A 14228-nucleotide genomic window follows, 5' to 3' on the forward strand; every position below is an offset into this window, starting at 1 on the left:
CGTGTTAATCTTCATCTCTCAATTACTACCATGAGGACTTGAGATTTTATTGAGAGGTCCGTCACAGCAAGTGAATACAACCACGGTTTCAATTTGAGGTTCTTTATTTAAGAACATTAAAGGAGACTTTCCTGTTACTAATTCCCTGCAACATTACGTCAGAAAGCACCTCTAAAGATCTGCCTACATTCTATTATTAGTTTTATTTTTCCGTTCCAAATCAAATGGTGCAGTCACCAGAACGTAATGCACCCTTTAAGGTGGAACGGGAAAATCCGCACACGAAACTGGGAAATAACGGAAATGTCTAATGTAGGGTATAACAAAAGCCAAAAAGACGGGAATGCAGGTTTCATTCATCCAGTCCACCCTAAAATAAACAGACTCACAAATGTAACTGTGGCACCATTTAAAGTGGAACAGAAAATTTGAACAATAAATGCCCAGGAATATGAAGAGCAGCTTCGTAATATTAAGGACCCTATGGCAGACTTTTTCCAGGCGATTCCTGACATAACCCTAAGGGGGAAAGAAGCCCAAAGCTGAACCGGCAGGTTATATCTACTCAGATTAACAGAAGGCATTGCAATCTGTTGCTCTGTGATTGGCTACACACTGGGCAGCGTTCTGATTGGATTGTGAGCTTACTGAATGTCATATATTAATTTTTACCTCCGTATATATTGTGACTATAGCCTTGGACCACAGTGACTCTAATCAGAACAAAGCAACTACAGAAGAGGAAGGCGAGAAGAGTAGGAAGTACTCAGAAGAGACAAAGTCCACGTGCGCTTGGGGGTTACCTCTGCCTCTTCACTGGGTCTGATTCCGTGGGATGGATGTAGTCATTGAGGATCTGCTCCAGATCTCGGTCCTCCGCCACTCTGTGGAGAAAAAAAAAACAAGCATGTGCAATGAGACATTTTCTCCAAGGATTCTTCTTTACATTATACTGACCCCTAGTGGCCTGGATGTGTCCGATTCTACACTGTTTTAAACATAGACGCCCACATTGATTCATTTAATGGCAAGCCAATCAAGCACAAGCACTGTCTACAAAAGTAAATCCGAGGATACATCATCAGCGGAGGGTGCCGTAGGGGCTTGGTTCCCACATCATGGGTGAATTCAGCTCAAGAGCCAGTGATAAAAGGATAGAGGCAGGACAGAGTCATGGTTAAACCACTGTTTACAGCAGGTTCCCATCATCCTGCTGATCACAGCCCCAGAAAACCCACAGAAACAGCATTTTCCTGGTTTTATTTTCTTTCATTTACATAACGCACTGAAAAAAGACCAGCAGCAGACTGTGTTAACGTTCCAAAGTCCTCTTGAGACACTGTGGTTATATTCACCAATTCAATCGCTTGAATCGAAAGTCTTGAATGTCTCACCTATTAAACAGCCGTGTTCGGCCTTGCCCTACAGGGAAAAAGATTTCTACAGATTCCCAGAACCTTCCACAATATTATCAACGGAATTAGGTTAAAAACACAATAATAACCGAAATATAGCAAATTAATTACCCACACCGATATAAAGCCCACTCCAAGTCTAGAGTCATTAGGAAATGCCATATCATGATAACACTTGAGCCTGTGAGAGACTTTAGCAGACATACTGTACTTTACCTGGCAGTGTATTCTGCGCTGCTTTGAGGGAAGTAGATCTTGAGGTGCCAGTGCAGCTTTTTTTCTCTGTAGCAAAACACAAAGCACAAAAACATATACATTTTAATAGTAATAGTACACACACACACAAACACACACAAAAAAAGTGCTATAAGTTCAACCTAAAAATGCCTTCAGGTTGTAACATGCAGATTGTGTTTATTCGGCTCCAAGTCATGTTTAAATCAATAAAAGTAATACTTCTCAACAGTTCAAACTTCAAAAACATTTCAAATAAATGCTTTGACTTTATATGGCGCCCCCCTCTGGAGAGTTGTCAGCTTGCTAAATGTGAGCGAGTGAGTTTAAATAAGGTCTCTTTTGCTATGCAACTTCCACAAGAATAGCACTGTTATCACGTACAAATCACAAGTAAACATGTCTCAATCGATCCGATGGTGTTTCTATAGTATCAGAAAGACTGTAGGAATAGAAAATAAATAAAAAATCATTGAAACTACGTGCTGGTCACATGCACCTTCACAGCCAAGTGTTCCTACTGACGTCTTTCTTCTTCTTCACTTCCAGACGCCAATAGTTTAAATCAGACTCCAAACATTCAGATGTCTAGAGCTGCGGTTGATGTGTGAATTCGAATTGAGAGCAGTGGAAATGAACAAGCCCCTGGAGTCCAATTATCATGATGGGCAACGTACCACCGTCATTACTGCTGGCAAACAGCTGGAGCAATAAAGGCTATTGTGTACGAAGGCCTAATAAGACGGTATGGCTGACGTCACACCCAGGATCTGGCACCAAACGGACAGTGTGGATTACAGCAGAAGCATAAAATTAATACAAGGCAGGGTCCAACTCATGACAAGAGAGAAATCACTTTCTAAAGAAACCAGTGGCTTACATCAGTGTCCGCTAAGCTCCTCGATTGTGCCAAAGCAATTGGCAGTGATCGTAACGAACCACCTTGAAGACGCCTACTACGGCGAAGTCCTACTAAAACTAACACAAAATCAGACATCATTGTAGTGTCATAAATTTGCATCATCTTAATTTGTATTCAACTTTATAATTTTTCAGTTGGCTGCTGAATGGGTCACACAAACAGTTTCCGGAAAACCTGGGAATCTTAGTAAATGCAACAATAATAAAAATCTGTGGTGTGTTAACGTCCCTGAAGCTTTATTTAACAAAAGCACAAAATATATTTCTCATGCTGTCACTGAAAAACATTATATTTTGTAAATACCAACACATTCAAAATCTAACACATGCAAAACACTCCCAAAAGGTTTTAAAGGACTGTGACCTCACCACCCTCCAGGCGACTCTCAGGCTGGTACAAGTGGAGGCTGACGTCAGTGGCAACACTTGGCTGTAAAGATGCACATGAAAAACATGAAGCATTCTTGTTCCAGTCTCTTTGAATTTATTTCCGTTTCTACAACATTTCTCAACCACTCAGTCTGACTGGACGAGACACGTTCTCTTTGCGTTGATTTGTGAAAACAGTGCTTTATTAAATGGAAATGGCTTGGAACTTACTCGCTCGCATTTAGCAGGCTGAAGGTTCTCCACTAGGGGGTGCCATTTAGGGTCAAACTTGTTAATGCTTTGTAAGAACAGAATTTCTCACAAAACCGGTGTGGAATGTGGTTGTTATCCACTACGCTATATCACCAGTACAACTTTTCTAGTTCTGATTAACTATAACAGGACAGTTTGGTTGTCTCTGCCTCATTGCTGCAATCTTTTATTTGCTTATGTTTTCATACTCGATTAACAGCTAGTGCTGGGCGATAAAACAATCTAAATTTATTTTGCAATCCATGTTGTGCTTGAGAACAATAATACGCTTTGGGCAAGAAATTCAGTTAACATTCGCTTCTATTTGCTGTTAGCACCACCTTCAGAAGCAGGCGCATATACTGATGCTAATACGGTAAATGAATGCATGAGAACGTATGATGCAGAATGTGTAAACAAGACAATAATATCTTTAATTGAATTAAAAATATGCGATAGTCTTGTGTTCTCTCTGTGTTTGGGAGTATTTTGTTTGCACGTTCATTTAGTTTAAACATATACGCGGTGGATTGTGTGTTGCGTGATCAGGAATAGTGCCCCCTGTCAGAATTCAGGCGCAGAAACTTGCCTCATGAGCAGAGAATAAGTATCATTTCCTTGTACAGAGAAAAACACACTTAGTGCAAGGAAATGACAGGCAATGTTTTTACCCGTCCTCGATATTTGAACTGGATCTGACGCCACAGATCAGCTTCTCTCTGTAAGTGTTCCAGTTTTCCTTTTGTTAAGCGCCTTCTAACGGGTTAAGGGCAATACATTTACAGCTCAGAACGTTGGAACGGGAGTGTGTTTTTTGAGCTTCTTAATTTAATCCTGTTAGTCTTTCTGCTTCTTTGAATACTTGAGCGGGTAACGTTTTCATGACACGGGGAAGATAACCGATCAGTATTTTATGGAAATTATGTTAAAAATGAGTACCCATCATTTGAGGAGGATAACTGAAATAACATAGTTCCAGTGAATTATTTTCTTGTAGATTAGAGTCCTCTTCAAACTGTGCGCGTGTAGATTATTTTCAGACAATAAAAGTACTGTACAGTAATGAACATGTGGCGTATATTGTCTTCATATTTTTAGAAGGATGTTCTTTAAAATACTTTAACAAATTATATATATCAGGATAAATATTGAGATTGATGTAAATAAGGGACAATAATCATTAACAGTTTTGGCAATAACTCCCTGCTCTAACAGCTGCACACTCAGGGGGTGATGATGTTCTCCTTCGATCTGTCTCCTTCATTCTCTCCGGATTGTCCCTCCCTTCAACCCAGAGATTCCACATAAACCCTGTTGTTGTTGGTGATGTGTTGATGTGGGTATAAACATATACTGCAACAGTCTACTCAGGAAATTCAGTGTTATGTAGAGACACCAAATAATGTCAGGTACAATTCCTCCATAGGTTTAAAACGATTCCCATAAAAATTCTAGAAAACATACTGTAGCTTGTAAGAGTCGCTGTGAAAAAAATCCATCGGTGACGTGAGTGTGGACAAGTCTATTTCCACAACTTATCACACTGCAAAAGGCTCCAAACCTATGTTTCATTTCAGCGTTCTGTTGCACATGCCTCCAGACCAAAGGAGCACACGCCAACCCAGATACCAACATTACACAACCACAGAATCCAGCCTTTGTTTCAACCTCAGAACAAAACAGAGCAATCGGGGTGTGTTTGTGTGTGTTTGTGGGAGGTACTGTGAACAGGGCTCAATCCACATCATGATCAAGCGCTGGCAGAACAGCAAGTCCAGAAACCCGAGCCCTCCGTGGGATTCGGCACAGTGCACCGGGCAGCGGGATGGGACCTGGCTGTGCAGCGGTCCGCTGGATGTTGAGGGGGGGGTTCCCTGTGCAGGTGTGAAGGTGTAAAAGTGTTCCTCTGCCCTAAAGGCGCAGACATTTATGAGTTTGCTCGGGCTTGGCTGAAGCTCCGCTCCAGGGTAAAGGTGGGAGGGTGAAGGAATGCCAGGTGCAAACGCATTGTTTCAGCTAAACAGCGAATGGAAACTTTTTTTTCCCCTCTTTCCTCTAATGGAAAAAGTGCTTTGGCGGAAAGATGCAAGGTAGGTGCATAAACAGGTGAGGTCAGGACACATTCCAGCAATCCTAGGCTATCACCTCAACTTTAAGCGAGCCAGTTTCAATGGACCTGTGGTCATCATCCGCAACAGCAACAACAGACACAAACCACTTGTGACGACATCAAACATAAACTCCTGTCTACAGTCCCAGCCAAACAGCAGCAATGGAGACTGGCTCCCCTCGTAAGCAGGCTCATTAGCTTTGGAGTTTAGCAAAGAGCTAACTGACAGGCAGCGAAGGAGAAACCAGGCCCTGCCACACACACACACACAAACATGGTCAGATCTCACAGCAGACTCGCCGTACTCAGACATCCTGACAGATCCAAAAAATTCACACAAAAATCCAACAAATGTCGGAACAAAAACAAAACCGAGCTAAGAGCTGGACACAGCGAGAAGCGTCAGTCAAACAGAGGGACGCCAGCCTGCTCTCATCCGTAACTGATCAGACAGACAGACTAATCAGTGGGTACATGTTTGGTGAAAGTGCAGTTACTTAAATGCTCGTTACCTGGGGTACACACATATTTTACCATGAGCACTCAGGTCAGCAAGCCCAGGGACTTGTGGCAAAAATTAACAACATATCTTTTTCATATATTGTATCTACAATTAAAAAGGCAACATTCTCGATTGTAATCAAAAACAATTTTAATAAAATTCAGATGTCGTTTCCTACCCATCTGCTGCTCTCAGCCCAGATAGCAGGGTACAGGCCTAAAAGTTGTGGGAACGTTTGCTGCAGGCTGGGAGGTCTGTTTGCATACTCTAAACCTGTCTAATGTGTTTACGAGTCTGGTATTCTAGACTTTCTCTCTCTGCTCACGCCATTGAAAAGGCATCTGGAGTGAAACAACAGAGAGAGCTCCAAACATTGAAAAGCATGAACCAAGACGAGGATGGTGCTCTATTCCTGGTCTATGGGTGGTTAATACTGACTTATTTTTGCTGATTCACATAACTTAAGGTGGAAGTATCTCCAAATTCGGGAGACGGTTACCTGCATGAAAGGAAACACAGACTGAAAGTGCTACAAAACTAAACAACTCAAGTTATAAACGGGTTTCTGTGGTAATTCAATGAATAAAGCTTAAACAGGTTAAACAACCATAATTTTTTCCTTAAAATATACCATTCCACCTTAAAAGGCGCAGCACTTCTGAATGTAAACAAACCAGAGAGAGCAGCAGGTCCCCACAATCACAGACGTCCCCTTTAAGAAACAGAATTGTTGTAGCATTTTCACAGTATTGTAAACCAAACAGAACAGCATTCGGACACACTGTCCCTCCATCTTCATAAGGGTTTGATCCCTCGGCCCCCCTGGTTTTTATTTGGATAGTTGGAGACATAGCCATGTGTGTAGCATCATCCCGCCGCGTAAATAATCAACATGTTTGACAGAACATCCCATCCTTCTCAAAAGCCTACTCCAGGCACATGAATTCTTTCTTCTGCTCAAAGCTGAACCTGTAAATTCATGTTTTATTCATAGGCATCGTTATCTGATTGGTTTTTTCATCAGCACAGGCACTAACTCTACTAACGAACCTTTTACAACATGCCAAACAGGCTCCAAACCCATTAATCATCTCAGGGTTCAGTTGCACATGCCTACAGCCCTGCATCACCCAGTTAGTGCCTGGCTTCGGCCAAAGGAGCACACGCCAACCCAAATGGCAACATTGCACAACCGCAGAATCCAGCCTTTTAGAAAACCGAGGTAACCGGGTGTATGTGGCTCGAGGCCGGACACAGGGGTCTCGCTACATGGAAGAAGAGAAAACTTCAACCCAAAGAGGAGGGGTTTGGAGCCGAGCCCAGAACCATGTACTGCAGATGGAGGCAGTGCTGAGGCCCACAACTCTCCTCACTCGATCTGGCTCATTACCTGCCAGCGATGTCCAAATGTTAAACACCTGCAAAAGCTGTGCTGACAGGTATAAAAAGAGAGGAAGAGAAGACAGACAAAAGCAGACACTGTGGCAGCAGGTGGCTCATTGCAGGACTTTTAGAAGAGTTGATGTTGTTCAAGTTTCTGATTAAAAGTCATGTTTGCTTGCTTCTGGCATCCTCCATCTGGAGGTGGAAAACGGCTTCCAACAAGTTCTGATTAAAACATGTGATCATGTGAATCAAGACATTCTGTTAAAATGCTAATATTACCTTTTCTTTTTAAGATAAAATAAATAAGGAGAGTTGTATGCATGTCTGATTAGAGGAAACCATTTCAAACGCAATGAATCTCAAACACGATTTTTAAAATGGACAAAACTGCAGTGTGCAGCTCACACCTCAGACACAAAAAAGCAGCCGTGCTGCATTTACACCCGCTAATAAAACCGCTAATGCGCCACAAGACTGAAAAATCAGTGAATTATGGGAGGAAGCTGTGGCCAAATTTAATAAAAAATGGTTAATTTGTGTTCAAAAAGAATGAATGAGTTCAGGCTTCCAGATTAATCACATGTGTAAATGCGTTAAATTTGAGAGCACTCCTTGCAACATTGTTTTTTAACTCTTATCAGATTAACTAGAGCACTGCTGGCTCCCTGCATATTAAAATGTGACTCTACGTGGAGCTGCTAGCCAGCAATGAGGGATGATTCGAGAGGTGTGAGAACCTCCTCAGTGAAAACAATTCACAGAATTTGACACGTCTGTAAATCTCTCAAGATATAATCTGTAAACGTTATTGAAGAAAAATAATGTACAGTTCAAAGGAGTGACCTTTTGCACAAATCACATTTTCCAGTTAATGTGAAAAATCATGATGTTGGAATGATGTTAATGTTGCTCAATAAGCTCCAGTGCGCTCATCAGTGGCATTAGCGAGAAGACTGCGAATCTGACGGATAATCTACTGCCATTAAAGGCTGATAATGGCTAATCTTTCCAGACTCGTTACTCACTCCTCAGGGTAAACACTGGTTTAAACACAGGTTTATTAAGGTCACTATCTTTGGCTGAAGCTAAAGCTAAAGCCACCCACCATGCCTTAAAAAAGGACAAATCTATAAATAAAACAATGGGATATTAAGCAATTTTAAAAGATTTGGGACGTCGTACATAGCTTCAGAATAGAAACATTCCCTGCTGTGACTGTCCACATACTCCAGAAGGCATTTTGGAAAGAAACTGCAGGGTACTGTCTGTTCTGTGGTCTCTCCCGTCTGGATTTGATAAGTGTGTGTATGCGCTTCACATTCCATGTCTGAATTTAATGCATCAAAGAAAGAAAACATCACAACATCTCACAACACTAGCATCTGGATTTTACCAGGGTGGTGCAGTGTCACTGCTATTTTTTTAACATTTACAATTCGGCAGATATTCTTATAAAAATGTGGAGTCTAGCCCAAGGCATATCACAGGTTAAGTGTGGTGTGCTTACCCAAGAGGGGAATTGAACACATTTGTGTAAAAGGTAGAGGTACAACACACTGTACTACATGCTTTTGAATTTGGGCCTTCATTTCATGGTCCTGGTTGCAACAAGGTGAACAAAGAAGCCCTCTCACTCCCACAACATCCTCCAGGGGGATCCCCACACCCAGCAGACACAATGCTTCCAGTGAGCCCTGAGTCTACCGCGGGGGCTCCTCCTAGGTGCACATGCTGTGTATACTTCCAACTAGAGGTGTAGAGGGGGCATCCTACTTATCTACAGGGATGAGCCAATCTGTTTTTTTTTATTCTCTGATCTGAGTCAGATACTCAGCTATTGATACTGATACAAGAGCTTGTTTTACTTTAATATTATTATTACATTTGTGGGTGTTGTGTTTAAGGGGACATCACGAGGCTAACGTAGACCACAAAGCACTTCTTATTAGAACAGTAAATCATATAAACTACACAAATACGGAGGATTTCTGTCTGCATTTTCAAAGGTGTCTTCGTCCACACCAGCAGCGTATTTTCCGTCTGCATTCATTTTCTCCTCACACTTCATTCTCTTTGTATCGCCTTTTCTCTCTTCCTCCTTCTCATTTTGCATTGTCCCAAAACACCGTTTTGTATGAACAGGAGCCGACACAAATAAAACACCCTAAAAATTCCCTATGTATGGGGCTCAGTTACAGATGGAAGCTGATTGTAAGATGTCGACTGAAATGTGCCTCAGTGATGCGTCTCGTTACGTTGTTATGGCTGGTTCATGGTCCACAGCACGCTCCTGACTGGAACATGGATCTGTAAGTGGATCAGCCCTCTCCGTTGAGTGATATATCGATATAGGATCTGACTGGGCCCTTCTCAACTTCATCAGATTCTGGACTAACTCAACTGGCTCCTCTCAGCATCTTAAAAGCTGACAGTATCAAATACGATTGTAGCTCCAAGATTTCCCTCTGTAGGATTCCTTCAAGGTCTCAAGACAGTTATCTCTGGCCTTCATTGGGGCATGGCACAATAATAGTCTTGATCAGTTGTGGGTGGGCAAAAGCTTGGCCTCGTGGAAACAAAAATATAAGCAACAAAATCAAAAGCAGATGAACTAATCTTCAATGAAATGACCTCAGAGTGCACAGTTTACGATTTGGGAAACTCTTGAGGACTGGTTTCAGTTCTACTATCTAAATCCAAGCTGCATGTTTCTCAGCTTTCTTCGGTGTCCACTCTAGACTCACCTACCATGTCGGTCCACCGTGTAGATGTACAGTCAGAGACAGGAGCTCATCTGTTGTTCATTCATTTTGAGTTTGGTCAAAAGACTGAACTCAGATAAAGTTATACCTGTTGTTTTTAGGCATGCTTTAAGAGCATAATCTGTAAAGTTTTATTGGATGACATCCCTACAGACAAGTGCCAGACTGTTATCCACCGGTAAGTCATTCCTCTCTCACCTGCTTTGCTCTAATTCCATTATCCAGACGTAACTGTTACCACATTGTGATTGGATGACAGCAGGGATGAGTGAGAGTATCTTCATTCATTCCATTCTTTCCCAACGCCAGCGGAAGAAGCCAGTAAATCCCACTGAACCGGAAAATTATCCCAATAAAAAAACGTTTTCTGACAAGTCCCTGTGACTCAGCCTCTCTCACCTTAGGCTTATCTCAGGACAACACTTTCCAATCTGTAACAAACATGACACAACAGATGATAAAAGGAAGTCTCTTTTATGGCTAAAACACTGTGCTGGGGTCAGGCATTGAGGGTCACTTCCTGCAGATCCAACAAAGAATGTGTGTAAGATACTAAGCTTACAATCACTAAGATGGGCATATTCTCCCCTTTTTCCAAAAGGGAACACAGTTCTGTGACCTGCTTTGGTCCAAACCCCACAAGCCCCACAGCAGTGTTCTCCCCCTGTGTAAAGAACCTTTCAGCACCTGTTCCTTTAAATGATAATGAGCCGCTCGCTGTTCACCCCGACCCCGAGCGCACAGCAGTGAGGAGTGAGGAGCAAAAGCTCTTGTTTTTAGCCGTTTTCACTCTGTTCTCTTTCTTCTCCGATTTTACTCAGTGCTCTTATTTCTCAGTGCTCCTGTCTGTTTTACTGCGTTAAATATCTTTTTTGTTCTCTCACATAAACACAGGTCCAGCGCTGTGATTGGACAGACTCAGTCGAGGTGGTGGGCCACAGAGTGATCACTCAGGTAATGCTTAAATTATTTACATTTGGAACATCACATTTAAAGCAATGATATTCTTTATCTCCAGTGAGCACAATGCCCGGCTGCTCCTTTAAGCGGACTACCCACTCATATTCATGAGCAAAAGCTGTTCTTAATCTGAAATCCCACATTTAAAAAGGCTATGCAACATAAACCTTCCTTCCAATCAAAACCTTGTTTCTCCATTTCATGCCAATGTTTGTTTCTGACATAATTTGGAATCACGCTGTACGAAACATTCCTCATGATTGGACAAACAGGAGTGATCTGGAATACCTTCACATTGACTTATGCAAAGATCAGCATGTCTTTAATTGTCCTCTAAAAGTCATCGATTTGGATTTACGAGGTCTATTCCAACAGCAAATGAAAAACATGATCAGAAAATTAAGTTATGTCAAACGGAGTTGGAAGTTAGCTGGCTTCCAGACCCCAGGACTTCATGCCCTCTCAGTGGGCTTTAAACAAAGAGGAAAACCACAGAGAGAAAGAGGGTGGATGATTTAACGCTGCTGAAACTACAGCAGCAGTCGAGTTATTTATCTTCCGTAATGAAGCTCTAATTTTCCCCAGAGTGGACGGTCCATTACTACGGCACTTTGCTCAGACCACAGAGATGATTTAACCCCAAAACAGAGCCCTGTAAATAACCGGGTAGCGCAGGACAAATAACTGGCCAGAGGAGTGCAAAACAAAACAAGCAACGAGGTCAGGCGTCTGTCACCGCCTCTCAACAGCACTGACCGCTGCTTTAAGTATGCCTCTGGACGCCATGCAACATGCTGATTCATGCCGAAGTACTGTATTTAAGAAGTGACATCTAGCCAAATAAAAACATTACTGGGAACATATTTTGTGTTTAGTTAAACCAGCAAAACAAAACAATCCTGATCTCCTTGACAGCTGCAAACACAAGTAAACAAAAAGCATTTTTCCAAGTGCATCCATCTTGTTTCCGCATGGAACCACTTGAACAGTAAAAAAAGTTTTTGTAGAAATTTATCCCCAGTGATTAGTCGTCTCTCTCGGCCTCCAAACATTTAAAGTCATGAAAAGAGACGAGGACGTTGCTCTATTCCTGCTTCATAGGGTTTTTTTTTTTTTGCTGTAGATGGAATGGACTCTAAATTTGGGAGAGTGCTAACTGCATGAAAGTAAACACAGACTGAAAGTGTTACAAAACTAAACTAAAATCTCGAGTTACAAGTGAGTTTCTGTGGGAATTCAGAACACTTACAGAAATGTTATACACAGCAGTAGTTTTGTTTCTCCAAAAACACCGTTCTGTCTTAAATGCTGAGCTTCTGAATGTAAGCCAACTGGAGAGAACAGCAGCTCCTCAAAACTTTAGATGTTTCAATTAAATACGCTGCTAAATAAGTGATAATAGATGATTGTGGAATGCTTTTGAAGGCATATGATGCCCTAAATCACAACCTCTGATATTGCTGCAGACCAGCAACTGAGCACAGCTCTTTCATTGTGTTCTGACGACATCTTGAAGTGTAGTCCTGTGTCATAGGGGAAGATTTTAACCACTGCACCCTGTAACACAGCTCCAAGAGCCAAGACAACCCTTGAAAACAAGGGGAAGGGAGAAAATGAAGAAATGGGATTCACCCTAAAGCATGATTGTTGGCGTGTATGTTTTATCTGATCTCTTTAAGACCACAGGGGAGTGTGTGATGGATCTACACACTCTCCAACGGAGGGGTATAAGCTGCCATCACTTAGCTGTAGCTCCAGGGATAAACTGAAGAAGCACACATCAGGTATCAGACTGAGCAGCTACGTCTGAGATAGAGGGACACTTAAAATATGGCTTTAACCTATGTATGTTACCCCTGAGAGAAGAGAGGAAAGACGAGTGCAGTTGGAGCAGTTGCTTTGCACAGAAACCCTTTTTCCTCACATGGACAAACACACACAAACCTCCCTTGGCCCTCGAGCCAGGCTTAAAATCCCCCAGTGATGATGTGTGGCTTTCTGGCAGCGGGATCCTGTGGAGAGGCATCTGCAGCCACTGCAGTGCTACCATCTGCTTTTTATATTATGTACTCAGTACATTCTGAAACGGCTTCTGCCTGCTCCCGCCATTATACACCTCTCTCTCTTCCCCTCGCCCTCCTCTCTCCCTACCTCTCTCGACCATGCTTTCTTCACCCAGGAGCCCTAATCTCAGTCTAAACTACTCTGTCAGAGTCAATCTCGCTTTTAATCCATTCTCCAACTCGAGGAATTTCACCTTCGAACATCTGACTTTGTTTTCAGTGCTATCTCCTGAGAGATGCTGTGTGCCAGAGCTATTCTCGGGGAAAAAAAAAACAACAGGAAAATGAAATGGCATTCTAGCATTTCGTTTTTATTGGCAACAGTACGTGAGCTCGTGCACGTGAAGCTGCGACGGCCTTGTCCTTGATTTATTCTTAGCACTTCTTCAACGATCCTACCTGCTGGAAAAGCACTGCAAAAGCAGCAGCTGGGTCTAGCTTTGAGAACAAAACAAAATAAAAGGCCTGTCCCAAACGGTGCGCTTTGGGGACTTCACCCAGGGGCAAATGTACGGGGTCATCTTTAGTGTACTGTACCCGACTAGCTCAAATACAGTGGTCTGTACAAGCTGCTCAAGAACTCTTGTGTAAGTGCATCTTTACAGAGTTGGACTAAGGCTACGTTCACACTGCAGGGAAAAGTGGCTCAAATCTGATCTGTTTCTTTACGTTTGCGTACACTTTTAATAACATTGGATTTGGGCCACTTTCAAATGTGGTACTAAAATCCGATCCATGTCTGATCTGTGGCAGTGAGCAGCCAGATCTGAATTCACGTGATTATAGGTCACTCCATGGACGTCGAGAAAGATCCACACACTCGGGTCTAGGTTTGGGACATGGAAACGTCGTCAAAGCATTTTCGTTTTTGTGAGAAAAAAAATTGGGGATCGAAAAAATGAGTGAAACATTTTAAATCCAGGTTCTTTTAAACTTTAAAACACAAGGAGAAGGTACTTCTTAGTCGTTCCCTATCAGTTTTATATTGTTAACGTTAGCATGAAGGACACTTAAAGGTTGAAGTATTGAACTCAGGTTGCCGGCGCTCGTCTCCTTCTCTTTGGAGAGGCTGTGTTTGAGAGAGACCCAGGAAAGAGTGGAGGAAACATCAACTCATGTTTAAATATTTTTTGTGTTCTGTTCTGTGATAAAATGTTGCAGTAAAACACCAGTCAGGCTCCGTTCCTTCATTTCAAAACATGAAAGCACTTTGGAGGGAACAGGCGGACGTTTCCTTCTGCTCAGAACCTGAGG

General features: G+C 42.3%; 1 protein-coding gene across 2 annotated transcripts in view; it reads right to left on the reverse strand.

The window, feature by feature from the left end:
• Positions 1 to 14228, reverse strand: part of znhit6 (zinc finger HIT-type containing 6) — a 37786-nt gene that overhangs the window by 11588 nt on the left and 11970 nt on the right. For both annotated transcript variants that reach the window (XM_066673344.1, XM_066673342.1), the window contains exons 7-8: positions 1632 to 1697; positions 804 to 884 (exon numbers count right to left, since the gene is read on the reverse strand). In XM_066673344.1, coding sequence (XP_066529441.1) covers positions 804 to 884; positions 1632 to 1697 — 147 coding nt within the window. The remainder of the gene's footprint in view (positions 1 to 803; positions 885 to 1631; positions 1698 to 14228) is intronic.

The sequence above is a fragment of the Hoplias malabaricus genome, chromosome 5, assembly GCF_029633855.1.
Source record: "Hoplias malabaricus isolate fHopMal1 chromosome 5, fHopMal1.hap1, whole genome shotgun sequence".
Classification (NCBI taxonomy): domain Eukaryota; kingdom Metazoa; phylum Chordata; class Actinopteri; order Characiformes; family Erythrinidae; genus Hoplias; species Hoplias malabaricus.